This window comes from Mastomys coucha, unplaced genomic scaffold (assembly GCF_008632895.1).
Source record: "Mastomys coucha isolate ucsf_1 unplaced genomic scaffold, UCSF_Mcou_1 pScaffold11, whole genome shotgun sequence".
Lineage (NCBI taxonomy): Eukaryota > Metazoa > Chordata > Mammalia > Rodentia > Muridae > Mastomys > Mastomys coucha.
The window spans coordinates 16,191,057-16,215,178 of NW_022196893.1; the positions used below are offsets into that span (position 1 = coordinate 16,191,057).

The window sequence follows — 24,122 nt, forward strand, 5'->3', positions numbered from 1 at the left end:
GCGTCGCGTTGTCCTCTTCGCCTGGGGCCAAGCAGCTAGTCTCGCGCTCTCTGCCTTGCAGCACCACGGGATCTGGGTGACGCGGGCTGCGGAAGCCAGAGCTGTGCAGACTGCGTCTCCATCACCTCGCCTGTCGTCTCTCTCCCCTTCTCTCGCTCTTCTCTCCGCCTCGTCGGGCTCGGCCTAAGAGCGAGTGGCAAGATGGCGGCGCCCAGGATGCCACCCTCCCGACTGTCGGGCATCATGGTGCCAGCGCCCATCCAGGACCTGGAGGCCCTGCGCGCGCTCACGGCACTCTTCAAGGAGCAGCGTAACCGGTAACTGTGCGGGGGCTGCCGCCCAGGAGGAAGGGGAACCGTGGAGGGCTCTGGGCTGGGCCGGGCTGCGGGCGAGGCGGGGCGGCGGGCCGGACCGGCTCGTCCCACGCTCAGGTTTGTGGCTCTGTTGCGCTCGCCTAGGCCTGCTCTGGACGAAGGTTTGGCCGGGCTCCGAGAGGGGCAGGCGATGGCAACACTGGTCCCCAGGCTGGCAGTGAGGAAGCTGTTGGTTCGGCTCCTCAGGCGGGGCCCCGAGGGCGGTGGCCGGGGAAGGCGTGTTCAGGCTTGCTCCTACCACTGGGCTAAAGGGAGATTTGTCCAGGAGCCTGCAGCTCTGGACTGGCGTCTTGACATCTGCTCAGCGTTGCCTCTAACAGCACAGCGTTGCCTCTAACCCTTTTATTTCTAGCCTTACAAAATGGGAGCTATGGTGCCTGTTTTCGATGCTGAGATGAAATAAACATGTTTAAACAGAAGTATGCGAGGCTGTCAGTTCCTGATGGATTTTTGTTATTATTTGTGCTGCAGTTTCTCTGTCTGTTTAGTGGAAAACAAGGTTCGCTGAGACCTCCTTGATTGAGTGGTAGTGAGGATTTAATGAGATTATGCATGTTAGTTACATCCTTAGGACATGCTTGACGCCTAGAATTAAACATTAGTATTTTCTCTTAACAGTAATGATCTCCCCTGGACCAAGTATTGTGAGAGGACCCAGAGCCCGGGAGAGAACAAACAGGCCCTGAGTGTGGACAAAGGGCAGAGAACGTGGTGGGGGGGGGGGGGGAAGCACGTAGGCTCAGTGGTTACAAGAACTTTTTCTAAAAATAGCCTTAGGTGAGTCACGTGGCACAGCCCTTCAATCCCAGTATTCAGGAGGCAGAGGCAGGTGGATCTCTTGAGTTTGAGGCTGGACCAGTCAGCATTGCGACATCTTCCATATCTCAAAAACAAATAAAAACAACAACGACAACAAAATGTACTGGTCTGAGCTCTTTCCCTTCTGCAGACAGACACAGTAGAAGCGTGTATATCTAACCCGAGTTGAAGACCCCATGGTGCTGCTGCTTGGCCTTGTGGTTAGGATGCTAATCAGCGGGATACTTCTGGGAAATAATGTTGGCTGATTTGATGCTTGGGTCCGTCTATACCATTTAAGACCTATACCTTAATCATTAACCATATGTTGAGTACTATGAGACAGCCTTTGCAGGGGGCTGAGGTGACAAAAACAAATGTGACATAATTCCTTTCATCAAACACATTAGGGGAGTGCTGTGTAAACATACTGTGGAAGAGATTCACAGTAAAGGTCCTGCCTCCCAGAGCCAGGAGAAAGCCTGGGAAGATGGTGCAGTGGTTAAGAGGAGTTGCTGCTTTTTTTTTTGCTTTTCGGGAGGACCAGTGTTTGAGTCCTAGAACCTGTAAGGTGGTTCACAACCATCTGAACTCCAGTTTGAGGGATTTGATGTTCCCTTCTGGTCTCTGTCTGTAATCCAGTTCCTCTTCGGTCTCCTTGGTCCAGGCATGGGTATACACACAAACACACAGGCAAAACACCTATCCACATAAAGATTAACACAAAATTTAAGAACCAACCAAAACAACTGCGACCTCTCCAAACAGCAACAACAAACTCTGTGTGCTGGTTAGTACGGCTACATTTAAAATGGCAGCATCAGCGTTTTGTGAGAGAGATTGTGGGACCACAGGGACTCTTATATGTTATTGGTGGGATTATAAAAGATGTACCTGCTTTGAGAGCATACTAGCATGTCTTCATAAACTTAAATGTAGACCTGATGTGGCTTTAGGTATTACTTAAGAGAAACAAAAACGTGCGTCCACAAAACCCTTGTTAAAGAACGCTCATAGCAACTTAACTGATATGATCAAATAATGGAAGCAACTTAAGTGTTGATCATCAGGAGACTGTTTAAAACTTTTAAAATTAAAAGAAATGTACAGCTGATACCGAAGAACATGGAAGAATTCCAGAAACCCTGAATGAAGAGAGCCAGTCACAACATACTTTTTACCAACCTGATACACTAGTCTGTGCTAGTCAGTGATAATACACATGTGACCAGTGGTTGTCAATGGAGGTTGGGATTAGCAGGGAGAGAGGGAACTTTTCAGGGAATGGGCCATATCTAGATGGGTTGTTGGGTTATATTGCAGTTTTCTGCCTGTAAATTAATTTCCCGTTTTACCAGTAGTCCCCTAAAGAACTCACTTGAGTGTGGCTGAAGGACTTTAGCCTTTTCTACTCAAGTGTTACTGTTGGTAAAAAAAAAAAAAAAAAAAAAAAAAAAAAAAAAAAAAAAAAATGTAAGTAGTAAACTTTGGGCTGGCAAGAAGACTCAGTGGGTAAAAGCACTTGATCCCGAGAAACTAGGTAAAATTGGATGTGGTAGTGTGTATAATTCTAGCACTCCAAGAGAAATGCGAGGCAGAGATAGGAGAATCATTGAGAAGCTTGTGGGCCAGTTAGCAACACTGCAGAAATGAGTTCACTCCTCAAAAATGAGGTGGAAATGAATGTTTCTAAAAGTAGCCCTTTGACCTTATCTTAGTTTAAGTTTTTATTGCTGTGATAAAAGGGAAGTCTTTATTTCAGCTTACACAGTCTGTTACAGTCAATCACAGTCTGTCCTGTGTGGGAACCAGGGCAGAGACTCAAGGCAAGAACTGTGCTGGAGGCCATGGAGGCCATGGAGGCATGCTGCTTTCTGGCTTATCCCTCATAGCTTGCTCAGCCTGCTTTCTTAGACATCCAGGACTACCCACCCATGGGTGGCACCACCCACATTAATCATCAGTCAACAAAATGCACAAGCTTGCCTATAGGGTAGTCTAGTGGGGGCATTATCTTGACTGAGATTCCATCTCTTCCAAAAAACTAGTCAAGTCACAAAGTAGCCAGCATAGACCTCCATATATCCACCAGGGCACACATGTACCCACCTGCTTGCTCACTTGCTCATTAGTTTGTATCCCTACCCCCATCTACGCCCCCATACATACACGTCCCCACACATATACACTAAAAGAAAAAAGGAAAAAAAATACATAGTAAAATTGGCTGTAAGAAAAGTAGAGGGATTGGGTATTGTGCTTGTTAACCCTGTGAGCAATCTGGTGCTTGTGGGTTTTGCTTGATGAACGTTTTCTCTATGCTAGCCAGCCAGTGTTTGCTGGTGTTGTTTCCAGAGGCTGAGAAGACAGCCAATATAAGAATGACTTATGGGCTGGTAACTGCTACAGGCAGTTGAGGCTTAATTCCCCAGGAAACACATAGATTGTATCTAACTTATCCTTCTGGAAGCACATGGCCTAAGTAGTTGATTAGCCTATTGGTTGATCATTGATCCAGATGTTGGCTGGCTAGGTCCAGGTGTGGACTGAGGCCTGTCATAAGTTTAGTCTGCTCTTCTGCTTAGGTCTTCTGTGGTTTGAGACTGTCTACTCTGCCAGTCAAGATAGCAGCTTGTGTCCAAGAGTGCTAGGAGGAGCACCGTCAGACAGGCTATTGTTCTGTTGCTGCGGCTTTCCTAGGGTAAGGTCCTAGCTGCCATTCTGGACTTTACCCTGGGTTCAGCCCGCAGTGTGGATGCACCCTGTTGCTAAGGGGTCTGAGCTCTTGGCTCCATTTCCCTTGTTACTTCAAGGGCTATCACAGTGCTTTTTCCATGGTAGCACTAGGCATTGTAGTACTGAGACATCCAAGTGGGCCCCAGAGTTCTAGATCCTTTCTTCACCTCTGGGTTCTCAGGGTGCCCAGAACTGATGTTCTTTGTGTCGTAGTAACTGCCGTCTTTGCCCCTTGGTTCCCTGCTTGAGAGCCCACGAGTATCTCTGTAGATAGAGTCCCCGAGACTCCCCTTTTGCACTGCCTGTGGCCTACATTCTCCTCGTACCATGTGAGTCTTTGGAACTGAGCTAAGATGGTCAGGCTTGACTGCAGGCGTTTTCGTCCCTCTGAGCCACCTTGGTAGACCAAAGTGTTCTTTTGGGCCCTAGGACTTAGTTCCGTATAGCCTAGGGTTACAGTGTTAGGACGCAGCTGTTAGTGGTCGTTGGGAATAGTGAAGGCAGTAGTCAGTTTTTCCTGTGGCTACTGTTCTTTGTGAACCTTTACCTCAATACCTTTCATTGAGCAGGAAGTCTCTTCCATGTCTCCTTTCTGAACTCACTCCTCCCTCTGTGAAAGTTTTATATTTTCTTGTGTCTCATTCTGGTGATCTTGGCTTACAAGCAGGTATTCTGTTGGTAGTTTAGACAGTACTAGTATTGGCAATGTGGGTTTCTTGTTACTGGGCAGCCACCATCTTTGAGCAGGTCCTTTCTGGGACGCTCCGTGTGCTTCCTCCTGGATATGGCTGCCCGTGTAGCCTGCAGTGTCTGCTTCCCTTCAGCGACTGCCGGTCTTTTTTATCTTCACATGCAGAGGAGACCTGTCCTGGTTTTGTGAACCACATAGAGTTTCTGATCACCACATCGGACAGGGGACATTAGCCCTTGTCATCCAGTCACCCAGTCCTCAGTTACAGGATTTTGCTTTGTGGGCACGTTGGCTTTTTGGGTTCAGTTGAATGCTCCCATTCAGTTTGTGTGTGTGAAGTTATATCTTGTTAGGCTACACCTTGTAAATTTTTATAACATACTGACTTGCTTAGAGAGGAGGAAGGTGTTACAGTGTGAACTTCTCTCACTGTCTGTCTCTTCATTTTGTAATAGAATGCCCTTTTTACTTGTTATACTTTTATTGAGGGGCGAGAGAGGCTGTATGATTGAGTTCTTTCTACTATGGGGGTCCTGGGGATTGAACTCAGGTTTTCAGGTTTGTTACCTTATCCACCAGGCTACCTTGATAGTTCATTAGTTCCCTTTCCCTATCAGTCCTTTCCTATTGGATAGCACTCTTTTTCAGGGCAGGAACCATCCTCTTTGGGGCATCTCCTGGCAGGGTGCCTAGGCTGTTTTGATGCTTAGTGAACTTTGAATTGAAAAGAGCATCGAGGATAAGCCTCAATGAGAAAAAAGTCACTCAACAGTGTGTCTTAGTCAGGGTTTGTATTCCTGCACAAACGTTCACATCATGACCAAGAAGCAAGTTGGAGAGGAAAGGGTTTATTCAGCTTCCACTTCCACACTGCTGTTCATCACCAAAGGAAGTCAGGACTGGAACTCACACAGGGCAGGAACCTGGAGGCAGGAGCTGATGCAGAGGCCATGGAGGGGTGCTGCTTACTGCCTTGCTTCCCCTGCCTTACTCAGCTTTCTTTTTCTTTTCTTCTTCTTTATTTCATTTATTTATTTATTTATTTATTTATTTATTTATTTATTTATTTTTTGAGACAGGGTTTCTCTGTATAGCCCTGGCTGTCCTGGACTCACTTTGTAGACCAGGCTGGCCTCGAACTCAGAAATCTGCCTGCTTCTGCCTCCCAAGTGCTGAGATTAAAGGGGTGCACCACCACCGCCCTGCTTCTCAGCTTGCTTTCTTATAGAACCCAGGACTACCAGCCTGGGGATGGCACCACCCACAATGGGCCCTCCCATCCTTGATCACTAATTGAGAAAATGCCTTACAGCTGGATCTCATGGATGCATTTCCTCAGCTGAGACTCCTTTCTCTGTGGTAACTCCAGCTTGTGTCAAGTTGGCACACAAAACCAGCCAGTACACAGTGTTAGACAATTACTGTTAACACTAAAAAGCTGTTTAGGGTGCCATGTTATATATTTATTTGTTTAACCATGTACACTGTTGCTTTTCTCTTTGCTGTGGCCAAATGCCTGACAAAAAGCAACTTAAGACTTTGACTCTCTGAGCAGTGGTGGCACAGGCCTTTAATCCCAGCACTTGGGAGGCAGAGGTAGGCGAATTGCTGAGTTTGAGGCCAGCCTGGTCTACAGAGTGAGTTCCAGTGCAGCCAGGGCTACACAGAGAAACCCTGTTTCGAAAAACCAAAAAGAAAAAAAAAAAAAGAAAGAAAAAAAAGGCTTTGACTCACTGAATAGAGGTTGTCATGTTGTCATTTCATGATGGCACAAGTAGGACCTAGTGAGGAGCCGGGTGGAGGTGGGGTGATGGCTGTTGCTCAGCTGGTCTCTCCTCAGTTTATCCTCTCTGAAGGGACTTTCATAGACAGGCCTAGGGTGTGTCTCCTAGGTGATTCCAGAGCCAGTCGATTTGACAGTGAAGATTAAGGTATTTGCCAAGTTTTGTGGGGCAGGTTATAGTTCATATAGTAAAATGAGCAATGTTTGGCTTCTTCCGGTGTGTACCAAAGAAATAGTACAGTGTTGTGACATTAACTTTACAAATGTCTGGAGCCTTCTTTCTTTGTATACCTACACTGTGATTTTCCCTCATGCTTTATTTACCATTTCATGTCTCATGTTGCTAAGGTTTGAGTACAAAATCACTCCCATTTGATGAATCCAAAATATGATTGCATTATTGAGAAGTGTAAACAGTAGGAAGTGGGGCCTTATTGGGGGATGTAGGTCACTGAGGATATGACCCTAGACCAGTGAGGTCTCAACCTTCCTAATGCTGTGACCCTTTAATACAGTTCCTCATGGGGTGGTGACCCCAACCAGAAAATATTTTGTTGCTGCTACATAACTGTAACTTTGCTACTGTTATGAATTGTAATATAAGTATTTTTGGAGATAGAGGTTTGCCAAGGGGTTGCCACCCACAGGTTGAGAACTGCTGCCCTAGAGGCTATGTCATGCTCTGGTCTTCTCATGTGTTTCCTTTTCTTGTCTTTTCTGCCACATGCTTCTCCTAACAGGATATTCCACCCAAGCATGTAGAGCTGAGTATACCCTCTGAGGCTGTGAGCCAAAAGAAATCCTAGGCTGTTTTCGTTAGGTACTCGGGCAGAGTGGCACAGAAATGATGAATAGTAGTGCAAATCCTTTTGATCTGTAGGCCTGTGTTCTGTATTTTTGCTTCTTTTCAAGACCGTACAGAGTATTAAAAGCACATAGTTAACTCGGAGGCTGGATTCTTACATGACTCTGTATTCCCAATTCTCCCATTCACATCTAGCACATATGAGCATTTCATCTTATTTTTATGGTTTCTTGAGCCTTTATATGTAGAATAAAAGCACAGAAGAGAGACTCTAGTTAGGAATGTATAGGAAACATCACTGTGACAAATGGCTACTTTCAAAGGATAGAAAATGACGGGAGATTTTGAGTTGCTTGCATAAATATGTTGACTAACTTTCATGAAGAAAGCAAATAGATTAAGCCCTTCAGAGGTCAGGATACCACAAGAGTAAAAAATAAATGTTTATCTATGTACACTCATACACATGGGTTTTCCCTAAACATTACTGTACTGAGCCTGTGGCCAGCAAGTCTTTGATGTGCCAGAAGAACAAAACAAGTTGCCCCCAAACAAAAAACCCAGACAAGTCATCAGCTTAGTTGAAGATGCCATGTGGCACTTTGACTCAGCCATGATTCAGTTCAATTGTTTGAGAGAACATCAAGTTCCTCTATAAAAAGGATTGTGTGATGGCAGTCTCCTTTATTTTTACCTATGCCATGAGCTGGAATACCACATGGAGCTATTTGGTAAGGTGTTCTGTCTGACTCAGCTTCAAAATACAGAAGTGCTTAGCAGGAGGCCACCTCTCAGCAGTTATCTTAAGTGGATGAAGTAGTCAGGAAAGAATTTGAGCAAAGCAAATAAGGGTATGTTTGTGACCGCCAGCACCCTGAGGAGGCCTCCATTCCTCCGGTGTTTTGTAGTGGTCACTGGACTCGAGGGTGTGGTCGGTGATCTGTGAGTAGGGATACTGAAAGGCGAAGGCCGCTGGGATTCTTGTTCAGCTAGCTGAACCAGGCTCTCTGATGGCCACAGACTAGATAAGTGGTAGCCGTGCGTGAGTGCTCTTTCCTTTTTTTCGAGACAGGGTTTCTCTGTGTAGCCCTGACTGTCCTGGAACTCACTCTGTAGACCAGGCCGGCCTCAAACTCAGAAATCCGTCTGCCTCTGCCTCCCAAGTGCTGGGATTAAAGGCATGCACCACCACCCAGCTCAGACCTATCTTTTAAAAAAACAAATAAACAACAATATAACTTGCATATTAAATAATTATAATAGAACAATTTGATATTTCTTTAAACAAGAAAAAAATCTCTCTTTACAAACCTCCTCCCCTTGGAACACATGAATCTCCCTGGGAAGGGGAAATAGAATAGATATTGTGGGTAGACTTTGGGGTGTTGGGGGGACAGGAACAGGAGGGATTATATGGGGAGGAGGATGGAGGGTCATTTTAGGGGCAAAGTAGAAACCTAGGGCAATGGACACTCCTAGGAATCTATGAGAGCGGCCCCAGTAAGACTCTAATAATGGAGGATATGGAGCCTGTACCGGCCATCTCCAGAAACTAGGAAGACTTCTAATGGAAGGATTGGGATACCAACCTAGCCACAAACCTTTTGAACTATAGTTTGTCTTGCCTGCAAAATGTGCTGGGGTAAAGATGGCACAGGAATTGTGCGAGTGGCCAACCAATGAATAATGACTGGTCCAGCTTGAGACCCGTGCCACACCACAAGAGGGAGCCCATCCCAGACACTGCCTAGAGTGCCTAGAGGGCCAGGAACCAGAGGCTGGATAGCCCAGACCTAGGGGAGAACCAGACATGCTGGGGAAAAGAGAAGAGAAGGAAAGGGAGGGGAAGGGAAGGGAGAGGAGAGGAGAGAGGAGAGGAGAGGAGAGAGGAGAAGAAAAGAAAAAGATTCCTAATAGTCTTCAGAGAGGCTCCATCCAGCAGCTGATGGAGACAGATACAAAGACCCCCAGCTAAACATTAGGCAGAGCTCAGTGACTCCCGTGGAAGACAGGGAGGAAGGATTGTAGGAGAGAGGGGTCATGGACACCACAGGACAGCCTGCCGAATCACTAACTTGGGATGATAGGGGCTCACAGACTGAACCAACAACCAGGGAGCCTGCAGGGGTGTGCCCTAAGTCCTCTGCATAGATGTATGGTTGTGTAGCTCGGCCTTCTTGCAGGACGCCTAGCAGTGGGAGTGGTGGCTGTCTCTGAAGCTTTGCCTGCTTTTGGGGCCCTTTTTCTCCTACTGGGTGCCTCATCTAGCCTTGATATGAGGGTTTGTGTCTAGTCTTACTGCAGCTTGACAAGCCATGTTTGGTCATATCTGTGGGAGGCCTGCTCTTTTCTGAAGGAAAATGGAGGAGGAGTGGATGGGGTGGAGTTTGATGATGCACAGACTGGGAGGAGCTGGGTAGGGGAAATTTAGGTCTGGATGTAATATATGAGAGAATAAATAAAAAATTAAAAACTTAAACTTGAGGCATTGGAAAAAAGGAAAAAAAAACCCACAATAAAGCCCCCAAACCCCTCATAATAATTTTAAAAAATCACTTTTTTTTCCTGGTTGGGCAATAGTGGTGGGCAGTAGTAGTTTACACCTTTGATCCCAGCACTTGAGAGGTGGATCACTGAGTTCAAGGCCAACCTGGTCTACAGAGCTAGTTTCGGGACAGCCTGTACTACACAGAGGAACCTTATCTCAAAAAAACCATAATAAATAAATAAATAAATTTTAAAAAATGAATAAAAATAACTTTTTCTGAATAAGTCAATTCAAGGAAAGAAAGCCCAACTTTTTTTTTTTTAAAAGATTTTATTTATTATATATAAGTATACTGTAGCTATCTTCAGACACACCAGAAGAGGGCATCAGATCTCATTACAGATGGCTGTTAGCCACCATGTGGTTGCTGGGATTTGAACTCATGACATCTGGAAGAGCAGTCAGTGCTCTTAACTGCTGACCCATCTCTCCAGCCCAGACAGCCCAACTTTTACAGTCACTGCTTCAAAGGACTAACTCATGTTGTGTTGGAACGGAAAGATGGTTCTCGCTACTTCAATACACAGATAGTTGAATTCACATTATCTGCCATAATTGGGCTGGAGTTGAAACAGGCCAGATAGGGTCTCACTTTGTAGCCCTGGCTTGCCTGGAACCTGTTATGTAGACCAGGCTGGCTTCAAGTTCTGATAGATCCTGTACTCCTCTGAGTACTGGGGTTAAAGGTGTGTGCTACCCCAAGCTGCCTAGACACCATCTTTCTTCACCACCTAATACTACCCTTTCTAGTTCTCCATTTCCAGCCTTTTCCAACCTTTAACCTGTTTTGCAGATAGGCTAGGATCTGCATTTGAGGGAAAATAGGTAGTTTTTCTTTTCTGAGCTTGGGCCACCTTGCTACTATTCCTTACAAGGTCCATTAATTTTCTTGCAAATTTCATTTTCCCTCTCCTTTTAAAAAATTTACTTTCAGGTGTGTTTTTTCTAATATAGTAAGTCAAGACTGTTAGCTATAAGTTGAAAACCCACTTTTCATTTTGCTTTATTTTGTTTTTCAAGACAGGGTTTCTCTGTGTAGCTCTGGCTGTCCTGGAACTCAATGTATAATACCAGGCTGGCCTTGAACTCACAGAGATCTGCTTGCCTCTGCCTTCTGAGTACTGGGATTAAAGGCATGCACCGTCATCACCCAGCTTGCAAACCCACTGTTTTTAGTTCAAGAATTTTTTTGAGACAGGGTTTCTCTGTATAGCCCTGGCTGTTCTGGAACTCACTCTGTAGACCAGGCTGGCCTTGAACTCAGAAATCCACCTGCCTCTGCCTCCCAAGTGCTGGGATTAAAGGCATGTGCCATCACTGCCTGGCTAAGAATTTTTTAAAATTCATTTTTATGTACTTTTATGATATTTTGCCTGCATGCTTGTCTGTGTGAGGGTGTCAGATCCCCTGGAACAGGAGTTAAAGTTGTGAGCTGCCATGTAACTGCTGGGAATTGAACTTGGGACCTCTGGAAGAGGAGCCAGCCAATACTCTTGACCACTGAGCCACCTCTCCAGTCCCTAGTTCAAGAATTGTAATGCCTCCTGAAGGGGGTACCCTATTCTCAGGTAGTACAATACCTCTGAGAGGTCAGTAGCAATGGATGGAGAAAGTAGCTTTTCATCTCTGTTTCAAAAATCCATTTAATATGTTGTCCTCAGTTAAAGGACATATCATTTACTAAACTGATGCGGATATTATGCTGGATCTTAGCCAAAAGACCAAGAAGCAATCATTTTACTTTTCTTTACAGCTGAATAGTACTATACATATGCTGATGGATTTGGTATTATGAATATGCAAGTGCCTCTGGTGGGGTATGGTTTTTTTTTTTTTGCCAGTGTATGTTCAGGAATGGTATAACTGGGATATATGTTAGTGCTATCTTTAACTTTTTTTAAAAAAACTTTTTTTGATTCCTTTCTTGAATTTCACATTATGCACTCCAGTCCCTCTCATTTTCCCATCCCCTCATGTCCTCCCTTTGCCCTTGCAAACTCCATGCCAAAACAAAACACACACACACACACACACACACACACACACACACACACACAAAATAGAAAACACTCATCATGGAAGCTGTAGCATGTCACAGTGTGTCTCACAGTGTGTCTCACAGTATATTGCTCTATCCACTCATCTTTACTTGCAAATGTTCACTGCAGTGAGTCATTGGTCTGGCTCAGGATATGTGGCTTCCAGATATATTGGATCCTCATCAGGACTTGCCCTGGTTATCCTGTTGTTGCCCTGTGTCATGGAGACCCTGCAGTTTTGAATCAGGAGGACTGGCCCTTTCATGTATCCCAATCATTCGCAGATGATATAGATTTTGGGGTGTGCCAACTCAGAGCCCACTCAGAGCCCTACTCCCCCTTATCTACTCCACCAGAGTGAGCTCTACAGCATTGCTCCAGCTAGGCCACCCAGTGCCACCATTGCCAGAAGGCAGGGCCAGCTCTTCTGCTCTCACACTCTTGGCTGGCTCACTGGGCCTTTGTCAGTCAGGGCCAGCTCCACTTTGTTGCCCAGGTGAGGTACAGGGCCTGCTTTCCCAAGTGCTGCAACCTGTGAAAGATGGGGCCAACTTTCCACAGCACTGTAGCTAGTGAGGGGCAGAGCCAGTTCTGCACAGCCCCTTAGATGGTCCCTGGTAACTGCCCTGACCAAGGATATCCCCATGTTCTCTAGTGGTAATATGAGCCACAGACATCAACACCAACCCTTGCCACTATTGTGTAGTCACAGACTCAGATATGGCCCTGAGTGGGCACTTGGCTGAGACCTCACCATGGCCCCAGGTGGTGGGGCTGGCCACTCTCAATGGGCTACTCCTCTGCACCCTCACTCTCTAGTTTCATCTCTCTTCATAATGCTTAAGCTGCTCCACTTTTCTTTCTCGCCCATCTGACCACCACATACTTGCACACTATGTTGGCTCCTGTAGCAGACTGGCCCCACTAAACTGGTGGGTCCGTGGGTGACATCCCCATTCCACATGGTAGCAAGTGAGTGTCTACAGCCAGCCTGTGCTGAGCACAGATTCATGGGTGGCATGGTGGTCAGCGGGTCTTTGTCTGTCTTCCTCCTCCCAAGCTGCTCTACCTGGCTTTGATTTTTATGTGTTCTAGGCATAAACCAGCTTTGGATGAACAGAGGACTGCCATCTGCTCTGCCCCTGAGTGTCTACCAACTGAGTGCCTCTTTGCCCACTGCCTGGGGAGGGGTGGGAGTGCTATTGTTAACTTCTTGAGGAATATCCAGACTTACTTTCATAGTGGTTGTATTCAGTTTGCACTCCCACAAGCAGTGAATAAGGGGTCTTTTCCCTCCTCTCCAACATTTGTGTTAGGTTTCTTGATAATAGCCATTCTGATGGAGTGAAGCATCTCAATCCTTTTAATTTTTATTTCCCTATAAGTAGGGGTCCCTTATAAGTAGGAATGTTGAACCTTTTAGCTATTGGCCATTTATATTTTTTTCTTTTGAGAACTATCTATTCATTTTTGTGTTAGCTATTTGTTAAGTGACAGTTTTGTATTCTTGGGGTTTAATTTTGCTGTTTGTAATACTTCTGAAGTAAAGCTGGTGAGGATATTCTCTCATTATGTGGGCTGTTGGCTCTGCTCATAGTTTGTTTTTTTACTCCTGTGTAGAAACTTTTAACCTCATGAAATTCCATTTGTGGATTCTTGGGGCTGGTTGCTGTGCTAGGTGTTGACCATTTGTCCTTGTTCCCTTTAGTCCCAGTGTTCTGGGTTTTAGTTAAGGTATTTGATCTACTTCCAGTTGACTTTTGTATAGAGTAAAGGATGCAGATCTAATTTTTACAGATTTTGTAGATCTTCTGCAGGTAGATGTCGCATTTTGTCAGTTTTGTTAAGGAGCTAGCTTCTCCTCCGTGTGCCTTACCACCTTCGTTGAAATGAAGGTGGCTGTTGGTTTTTTTCTGTTTACTTCCAGGCCCTTGTTCTGTTACTATAGCTCCGTAGTCTAATCTGAGATCAAGAACTGAAATATCTCCATCTCTCTTCTCTCTTCTTAGAATTTCTTTTGGGTATTTGTCGTCTTTTGTGGTTGGTTCCATGTAGATTGTTGGGTTGTTTTTTCTTGATCTGTGAAGTAGGACATTAGGATCTTGATGAGTATTGCATCGACTATATAGATTAATTTTGGTAGTATAGTAATTTTCCTCATATTAATTCTGCTTATCCAGGAACATGGGAGGTGTTTTCATGGTCTGAGTATCTTTGGTTGTCTTTTATATACCTCAGCGTTTTCATTGTGGAGGTCTGTCACTTTGGTTAGGTTTAATGAAACTGAGTCTTGTCTTTCTGTTTACTATTACCTAGCCTGCACAAGGCCTTGAATCCCAGGAGAGAGAAAAAAATCTGGTTTCTGCCTATGTAACTGCCCTTACAGTGTCTTCAGTTTCTTTTCCTATGACAGAGCTCTTTAGAAAAAAAATTTCATTATATATAATGAAATATCTCTGTGTGTGTGTGTGTGTATGTGTGCATATGTGGTGACTGTATGTTCCATTGTGGAGTCAATGGATAACTTACAGGATTCAAATCTCTCCATTTACCAAGTGGGTCCCAGGGTTGGTGGCAGGCACCTTACACACCGAGTCATCTTGCCAACACCGTCAGGTCTTTATAGAGGAAGCAAAGGAACCCTTTAAATGCTAGTCTGACGCTCTCACCCCACTGCCCCAAGTCTCCTCAGTCAATGATGATTTTGCATTGCTGTTCTCTCTCACCTCTGGTCTGCAGAAGTCGTTTGTTTTTCATGGGGCTTCATTCATCCTAGTCCTTGACTTTCTAGGACCTCAGCTGTGCCTGTGCCTCCTGGCAGACTCTCCAGGAAGATGTATAGTTGGTTCCCCCACCACCTTATTTCTGTACTCAAATATTGCCTCTTTAAAGAGAGATTTATTATAGTGTAATAGTGTTTGCTTGCATATATGTATGTGTACTACATGTATGCCTGATGCTTGAGTTGACCAGAAAAAAAAAACCTATTAGATTCCTGGAACTGGAGTTATAATGGTTGTGAGCTGCCTTATGAGTGCCGGGAACTGAACCTGGGGTTTCTGTAAGAGCAGCAAGTACTCTTAATCACTGAACCATCTCTTCAGCCTCTCAAATATTACTTTTTAACTGTGTTTTTTTTTTTAAATAAAATTCTTAGTAATGTTTTACATATACTGTTTTAACTTTTTTTAGGTTTATTTTATGTGTGAGCGGTTTTTTGCTTTTATGTGTTTTATGTGCTGTGTGTGTGTGCCAGATGCTAGTGGAAGTCAAGAGAAGGTATCAGATCTCTTGGAGCTGGAGTTTTGGGTAGCTGTGAGCCACCATGAGGATGCTGGGAATTGAACTTAGGTCCTCCTCTGCAAGGGCAGCAGGTGCTCACTGCTCAGCCATGTCTCCAGACCCTTACATGTAATCTTTTTTTCCCCCAAAGTTTTCTGGGTTTAGCCTTTTTGTTCTAAGTCTGCCCGAAGCTGCTTTTTATGCATGCCTTGTGGGTCACAGTTGTACAGAAAGTCCTCCCCCCAATGGTGGAGTAGGCCAGCTCCCCTTCACATCTTCACTGTCAGCACTATGCTTGCCTAAGTGTCTGTTAGCACACTTCCTTCCTCGGTCCTAGTGTCTGCTCTAGAGTTTCTTTCGTTTCCCTGCTGCTCAGTCGTCGTCTTTTATTTACATGATTCAGTTGAGCTACATTTGCTCTAATAAGAAATTACCTGGGATGAGGATAGTGGGAAAGGGGAAACCATGCTGTTGGGGGATTGGGAGAGAGAAGACTGTGGTATGTTAGGAACCTTAGTAAGACAGGAGTTGCCATACCTGGCCCACCACCTGTTTTATTATGGCCCATGAGTGAAGGGTGCTTTTTACGTTCAGGTAGCTGACACCTGAAAGTTAGGTGAATTTTAAATTGTGATATTTACTATAGACTATTCTTGTACAAGGTCTTGCTGTGTAGGCCTTGTAGCTTGTTACACTCTTTCCTCTGCTGCCCAGGCGCTGGGATTACAGCATAGTAAGCCACATGCTTGGCCATAATAGAAGGGTTTTGTTTGTTTGTTTGGTTTGGTTTTTTGTTTGCTTTTGGTTCTGTTTTAGTTTTTCAAGTCAAGGTTTCTCTGTGTAGCCCTGGCTGTCCTGGAACTCACTCTGTAGACCAGGCTGAACTTAGAGATCCACCTGCCTCTCCTCTCTTGAGAGCTAGGATTAAAGGCGTGTGATACTACTGCCTCCCAACCCCGTGAATAAGATTTATTTTATGAATAAGATTTATTTCATTTTAAATTAGTATAGGTGTGTGTGTGGGGAGGGGCGGGGTCCTGTGTTTATGAGTGCTACTGTCCTCAAGCAGAATGGTGTTGGATGCCCTAAATCTGAAGTTACAAGTGGGTGTAAGCAGCCTGATGTGGATGCCAGGAATGAACTCCAGTCCTTTGCAAGAACAATTAGACATTTAAAATCAGTGAGCTGCCTCTCCAGCCTTAGCACAGTAGCGTTGTATTTGAGTCCAGCCATAGTCATAAGTGTCATCTAAGCCTGCCTTTCTGTTAAAGGGCAGAGTTGAGAAGTTGTTTGGGGGAGTTTCTGGCTGTCAGACCCTAAAATATTTGCTGAGACGCTCTTTACACAACTGTTGTGACCTAGCAAAATGGGTTGGTTAGGGCTGTCAGGGGCCACCCGAGCCAGGGTGGTCTTGGTAAAGGTAGGTTTCAGAATTTTCTTTTTTTAAAGATTTATTTATTTAATATATGTAAGTACACTGTAGCTGTCTTCAGACACACCAGAAGAGGGCATTAGATCTCATTACGGATGGTTCTGAGCCATCATGTGGTTGCTAGAATTTGAACTCAGGACTTTCCAAAGAGCAGTCAGTGCTCTTACCTGCTGAGCCATCTCTCTAGCCCCAGGTTTCAGAATTTTGCTGTAGGCTTCTTGTGGCAGTTGATCATTTAAATTTTTTTATTTCTGGTTTTGATCAGCCATATCAAATAGATAGGCAAGGTTTTATGGTTTTATATAACAACTAGCAATTAAAAAAAAATCCATGAACTTCCAATTATTTTCTAAGCAACAACAGTTAAAAAACTCTAAACACATAAGCCAGCTTTTTTTTTTTTAATGTAGTGGTAGGTGTTAAGAATAATTTTTTAAACAAGTGTGATAGTCTTAGTTGTAGTTTCAATGTCTAGCAGTTAGTTCCTTTTCAGTAGGAGGTCCACTGAGAAATTAACTGTAAAGTGTGTGTATAGATGGTGTATTAAGCCTGTCTAACCTGCGACATCTATGCACAGGTAGTTTTCTTTAATTTTCCTTGAACAGGACTTGCCAAGACCAACAAATGTGTTGGAACTTGAAGGAAATGAAACTTTACCTTTTGTGTAACTCAAAGGAATTTTTTTGTCCTCTAATACAGCATTTCATTTATACCTTGTCTTCAGGGTATGCATTCCTCTCTAATAGGAACGTCTAACGGCTGAAGTTTAATCGTCTTCAGAAGCACTCTGCCTTCTGCCATGAAGTAGCTAAGCTCCTTAAAGCCTTTGTGAATATTTTTGTTAGTGTGGCTAAAGTAGGACTGACAGCAATTATTATTAATAATGTTTGTAATATGGGAACGACTGATCTTTACCAGCTATTTCATTGTCGTTAATCATTACGTATTTAGATGCATTATGTTGTCTTCACTGTGGACACAGGCTTTGCAGAACTGTAATGTCAAGTAGTTTTCTTCCAAGGCTGTAGAGGAGGGAGAGAAGTGGGCGAGGCTATGCTTTCACTGTTGTGAAGAATGAAGAATGTCCTGTCCTCATCCAGTAAAGCAGTCTCATCTGTCTTCATCTAGTGCTTGTGCTATGTCGGATAGGGTTAATGGAATCCATAGCTACTTGCCATCTGACTATGGGATGGTTTTTATTTTTTCCTTTTCAGATTTTGTTAAGGGAAACAAACATTTAAGACATATTCTCTGTCTTCAGGAAGTTTAAAATACAGCAAATTTGGCCTACAAATTGGTCTGTTTTAGTAACCAATGGGGAAGGAGAAATTAAATATGCTAAGTAGGAATCACAAGACATCTATCTGCATTAGGGCCCCATCTTTATGAGGTGACTGTTCTTCAAGTTTCTGCATCTGGGATAAGACAGAGAATTACATGCCAAGTAATTCTGGGTGGTAAAGTCCTGGGTGGGCACAGGGTGGCAAGTGTAGTCTGCTGGGAGAACGCCATCAAGCAGAGGCATGGAAGTTTGGAAGTGCATGTGTGTGTGTGGTGCCTTCCAAAAGCCATGGGTCTAGAGCCTGACGGTGATCATGCTCCAAGTTAGTTTCCTCTGTTTTACAAACACAACTTATTTTGTTTCTGACAGATGTGTAATGTGAGCTTCCTGTGTAGAAGCTATTTATAGTTATGTAGATTTTGGGAGTCTTTTGATGGGTCTTAAGTTCAGCTAATTTTATTTCTTCTTTTTTTTTTTTTATTATTATTTATTATATGTAAGTACAATGTAGCTGTCTTCAGACGCACCAGAAGAGGGCGTCAGATCTCATTACAGGTGGTTGTGAGCCACCATGTGGTTGCTGGGATTTGAACTCATGACCTTCTGAAGAGCAGTCAGTGCTCTTCCCCACTGAGCCATCTCACCAGCCCGTTTCTTCTTATTAAAGCATAATAAGGGCCCAGTGCATTCATGACATCCGAACATGTAACACTGGGAATTATATTTGTAGGTTAGCTCATGAACTTAACAGTTCTATGGTCTGCACAATGTAGAAAACACCATTATCCTCAAAAATAACTGTCTTCTTTCATCTGTACCTGCAGTTTTGCTCCAAAGCTCATGCTGCTTCAGATGTCAGTTTCTAGTAAAATGAATGGTAAGAGATCAAGGAATGGCTTAGTGGTCAAGGGAAGACTATTGATTGTGGGCACTGGTGTCTCTGCTCTTCACTGTGTTACAAACTCTTGGGTTTTTTTTTTCCCAGTATATTTAGTAATCTTTAATATGAGAATGTAAGTAAAAGTTTGTTCATTTGTTCTTTTGTTCTTTCTTTCTTTCTTCCTTTCTTTTGTTCTTTCTTTTTTTATTTTATTTTTTATGACAGTATTGTCAGCATAAGTGCCTTACATATGTAGTTTTTTGATACAGTTGCTGAGGCAGGTGGATTTCACATTTTTGTTTGGTTACTAAGTCACTGAAATACTGGGCCAAAGTTTTATAACCTATTTGGAAACAGTCTTGACTGGTGGGGTAGGGTGGAGCACAGACATTTTTGTGAGTGTTTCTCAGTCCTGCCCCACCTTCTCCTGTAGATAGGGATTCTCTGTATAGTCTTGGCTGTCCTGGAACTTGCTCTGTAGACCATACTGCCCTCAAACTCACAGAGATCCTCCTGCCTGTCTCCTAAGTGCTAGGATAAAAAATGTGCACCACCACTCCCCAGCTGTTCTCAGTTTTTAATCATTCAATACCCTGCCTTCTTCCTGAAACAGATTTCAGATACCTTAAAAAAAAAATAGACAAGGTCAGTTGCTTAACATGTGGGAGGCCCTGAGTCTGGTCCCTATTTATGTCCAAGAGGTTAAGTGAGGAAACTGGAGAGAGGATAAAATCCAGGCAATGTGGGATTCCCACTGCTGTAAAACATGAGCTATACATCAGCCTCTGGATTTATCCAAGGCCCCTGCATAAGAAAGCATGAATGTTTGTCTCTGTAAGACTGAAAGATGCCACAAAGTACACAAGAAGCCAGGGTGCTGAAGTTCATAGCAAAAATCATGCCCTGGTCCTATAGAGGGAGGGAACATTTGTGCTGTGTGTTTGGTGATTGATGTCCAGGTAGCACAGGGTCATTCCTAGTTTGTAGTTTCTGTGGTCCCGTTTACTCCTGTGATTCTACGTTGAGAATGGAGAACACTCAGATGGTCAAGACTGTCTGTGAGGGTGTCTTAAACGTCCAACATGGCAGTTTCTTCTATCTTTAAAAGCAGATTGCTGTTTCTTGTTGTTGGTGGTTTTTTTTTTTTTTTGTTTTTCAAGACAGGGTTTCTCTGTGTAGCCCTGGCTGTCCTGGAACTCACTCTGTAGACCAGGCTGGCCTCGAACTCAGAAATCCACCTGTCTCTGCCTCCCAAGTGCTGGGATTAAAGGCGTGCGCCACCACCACCACCACCGCCCGGCTCAGATTGCTGTTTCTTAAGAGGATTTATGGGGAGGAAATTGGCTTTCATTTGGGTACCAAATTGCACCAGAAACCTGTCAAACTATAGAATGGTAGTAGGCTACACTCTGGCATGACAGAGGCGTGTGAAGACTCAGTGCCTGAGAGTACAGCTGTAGGTCATTTGCTGGCACCCTACAGCCCCTCCTGTTCCCTGTGTCCCTCCCTCTCATGTGTAAATTTTGCTGTAGCTCTTGCTGGCTTCCTGAATCTATGGAGTGGATGACATACTTGCTTGTCCTCTCAGTCCTTCCAGAATGTTGTTTCCCATAACTGGGTGAAGTGTCCATATTGGGTAGTGGCAGATCCATAAGCGAGAGTTAATTCTTCTGGGCTGGATTTGGGTTGTCCTGGGGATGCAAGTACTGGGATCAGAGAACTTTAGTTGGAATTATGACTGTGGCATTTATTGGCCAAGGGATGTGGGCAAGCAACTCCTTTCCTTATATCTCCTGTAAAATGGAGAGAGAGGATAGTGTTGATCTTAAAATTATTTCAAAGGCAGAGTGAGAAAACACATGTAAGAACTAACAGCAGCCCCACACATAGTAGGTACGCAGCCTACACTGCAGCCCATAACTTCTGTTTCATAATGAAGGAGGTAGAACAGACCAGTCTAGCTTCCCCTGCCTCTGGAGTAGGTAGTTTTGGGAATGGGACATTTGGAAGTCTCTCTGTCTCCCCCACCTCCCTCTCTCTCTCCTTCTCTCCCTCCTCTTCCTCCCGAGTTTCTAGTTTGTAACAACCTTGTCTTCTTCCAGGGAAACAGCCCCCAGAACGATCTTCCAGAGAGTCTTGGATATCTTAAAGAAGTCTACTCATGCTGTTGAACTGGCCTGCAGGGACCCTTCCCAAGTGGAGCACCTGGCTTCCAGTCTTCAGCTAATCACTGAATGCTTCAGATGTCTTCGGAATGCTTGCATAGAGTGTTCTGTGAATCAGAATTCAATCAGGTAGTGACACGCGCTCTTCTGAGCGTTTCTTAAATGTTGGTTGATGTTTTTGCTTTATAGTGCTGCACATTTTTTTCTTTACAAAACTGTCCTTTACGTCTACAGGGAAACACCCCTGTTTCTTGTATTCTCTTGTTTAACAAGAGGGATTATTCAGCTTTTCTGTTCGATTTGTAACTTGTTTTGAGGTATTTAATTCTTCATGTAAGAGTGATTTGAATTTGGCATTAGTTCTATATTTCTAGGTTCTGCCAGTCCACGTTCACATTTAGTTCTTGACCCCCCTTTTAATTGCAAATGTTTCAGTGACCCTGTATTTACATTGAGCAAGAATATTTCATAGTTTTCTGTGGTAATCTATCTTAAGACTCTAAAGCTCCGAGCGCTTTCCCTCCGTCCTAAGCTGTATGTGTTTCTGAGAAGTGTTAAGTTCGGAGCAGAGGGTGCTCTCTGCTGCCCTTCGCTTTGTACAGTTCTCATACCCAGAGCTGAACTTCTCTCCTCTTGTGCAATGCTCTCCCCCTGATATCCCCACAAGACAAGGTCTCTCTGAGTAGCCCTGGCTGTCCTGAAACTCACTCTACAGACAAAGTTGCCTTGAACTTAGAAATCCCTCTGCTTCTGCTTTCCAAGTGCTGGGATTAAAGGCGTACATTACCATGCCTGGCTTTTCCTCTTGCTTTTGTGAAACAGGCTTCTTACTAAAAATTTGTTTTAGAATATTTTATTTGAAATGAAGTCAGAAGCTATAAGCAGAACACTCACCTTTCTTTCCTGGATTTGTATGTAGAAAGGGCCCTCGAGGCTCTCCGTCACTGCTGTGATGGGTGACGTTGAGCTGGCCCAGAAGACATTTGATTCCCATGGCTGCTTAGACAGTCTTATACCTGAGGCTTTAATATGATTAATGAGATTTTTAAGATGAAAGGGAAGGAAGAAAAAAAGTTGGAGTTGTTTTAAGTGCTGAGACAAACCTGCCATCTCTTTGCAGGAAATGGATAGAAGTAACCATAATTAATAGTTATTATTTTGCTTTTTTAGCTAATTAATTTTTAAAACCTTTTTAAAGATTTATTTTTATTTATGTGCCTGCGTGACTGCCATGTGTGTATTATGGAGTACTCATGGAGTGCAGATAGGGTGTGGGATCCTTTGCAGCCAGAGCAGGTGGGTGGAGATAAGAGCACCAGCCCCAATACCAGAATTTTAAAACCTAACTTAATGTTCTGGAAACATGGGCGAAGTTGCCAGTTTCATTTGTACTTTTCCAGATCAGAAAGGGCAGGAGGCCTAGAACAGAGCCTGCATGTGGACATCTTTGCTGGGCTGGCCTCCCTGGGGAGGAGAGAAGCTCTGGCAGCACATTTGGGCCTAGGTGCTTTACTTGCAGTATCTTGCTTTAATCCTTGGGATAAATGGAAGAATAGTGAACTACAGTTTCCTTCCAGCTTTCTAGAGGCAGAGACTGTGGCTTGGAGAGGTGAAATAACCTGTCCTGAAGTCATTGACTGATACACAGGGAGCTTCATGTTGAAAGCAAGCCCTTGCCATGGCTCTGTTGTCTGTGATTCTACCACCCTCTTGTAGTCAGTCACTCAGCTTGGACATGGGACCCTGTGCACATGAGGAAGCCCTTCTGGTATCACCTTTCCCTTCTCACATGGTAACAGGGAGTGACTGGTAGGCAAGACTCCATAGCTGAGGGATGAGTGGGATAGTGAACATGTGCTGCTTCTGCCTCTGCCTCTGCCTCTGCCTCTGCCTCTGCCTCTGCCTCTGCCTCTGCCTCTGCCTCTGCCTCTGCCGCCGCCGCTGCTGCTGCTGTCTGCTTTGGACATTGTGTGTTTTATCTTCTGAGCAATAGATGCCTACTATAAAAATTGTAGCATTAGAAAACAAATGCTATGTGACGGGAACTATTCAGTCTATGCCCTGGTCATCAGGGCAAGGGCAGTGCACATGGTCACGGTTAGCTCTCACTGCGCATCCTGTGGTTGGCACCCATGAAAATAAAAAGGTGAGGGCACTAAGCTTTTTTTCTTTTGGTTTGGTTTCTACTATTATATTATTATTGTTGTCGATTTCTGAAAAACTCCAGTTGTTTAAGGCATTAGTTCCTAGAAAAACATTTTTAGTCAGAAATACAACCAAGATTACAGTGGGAACTTAGCAGTTTTAACTAAAGCCAATATTTCTGAGTTAGTCAGGATTCAGATCGAAACATCCTTATGTGTGTGTGTGTGTGTGTGTGTGTATGTGTGTGTGTGCGTGTATATGTGTGTGTGCGTGTGTGTGTGCGTGTGTGTATGTGTGTGTGTATGTGTGTGTGCGCGTGTGTGCATGTGTGTGTGTGTGCGCGTGTGCGTGTGTGTGCGCGTGTGTGCGTGTGTGTGTGTGTATGTGTGTGTGTGTGTGTGTATGTGTGTGTGTGTGTGTGCGTGTGTGTGTTTCTTTGTTAGTCCATGTTCAGAAGATAACATGCCATTAAAGCCAAGATCTCTTTTGTATGGCATGGGATATATACAGCAAAGCAAGAGTCTGAGATCTGAGTCATGTGATATTTCAGGAAGTACCCAGCATAGCTAGCGTTGCATGTAAACACGGCTATTGCTGCTAGGGTCGCTCTACTGTTTCTGTACAGGGCCAGCTAATAGGTAGTTAAGCTTTGGGGTCTCTGTCACATTTCTCAATTTTTCTATTCTAATGTGACATCAACCAAACAGTGTGTGAAAAGAGTGAGCATATTTGCATTACATTTTTAAACTCTGAAATTTGAATTTCATTAAATAAGATTCATATCATGAAATTGTATTTTGATTTCTTCCCCGCAGCCCCCTTGCAGCATTTAACCAAGCACAGTGTCCCACTATCCACAGAGTAGAGCAGGGTGAGCATCCTCTTTCCTGAGAGCAAGTGTTGTGCTCTTTCTCATTGACTGCCTGGGAGAAGAGGCTAGGGCAGTGATTGGCCACCTGGACCTGGGGGAAAGAGGAGAGAGTGTCTTTTGTCACATTTATAATGACTGTGGCCATTTGGAAACTCGGGATTAACGTATCGTTCTCAAATTTAATCCAGACAAATCAGGATCCTCTCTTTAGGAATGTGGTCTTCACTCCTGGGCATAAACCCAAAAGATACTGCAACATGTAATAAGGACACATGCTCCACCATGTTCATA

At 44.2% G+C, this 24,122-nt stretch overlaps 1 protein-coding gene and 1 non-coding gene across 3 annotated transcripts in view; one reads left to right on the top strand and one right to left on the bottom strand.

Annotated features, from left to right (window-relative positions):
• Atxn10 (ataxin 10) overlaps positions 1-24,122 on the top strand; it is a 134,968-nt gene continuing 110,846 nt past the window's right edge. The window contains exons 1-2 of one of the 2 annotated variants that reach the window (XM_031351775.1): positions 1-317; positions 20,753-20,944. In XM_031351775.1, the coding sequence (XP_031207635.1) occupies positions 202-317; positions 20,753-20,944 (308 nt within the window). In that variant the 5' untranslated portion in view covers positions 1-201. Of the gene's footprint in view, positions 318-4,144; positions 4,238-20,752; positions 20,945-24,122 lie in introns of those variants that run through there. The other variant, XM_031351782.1, reaches the window with a different exon arrangement.
• LOC116082900 lies at positions 11,284-11,468 on the bottom strand. Its single transcript, XR_004115520.1, has one exon. It is a non-coding gene; the product is annotated as a U2 spliceosomal RNA (small nuclear RNA).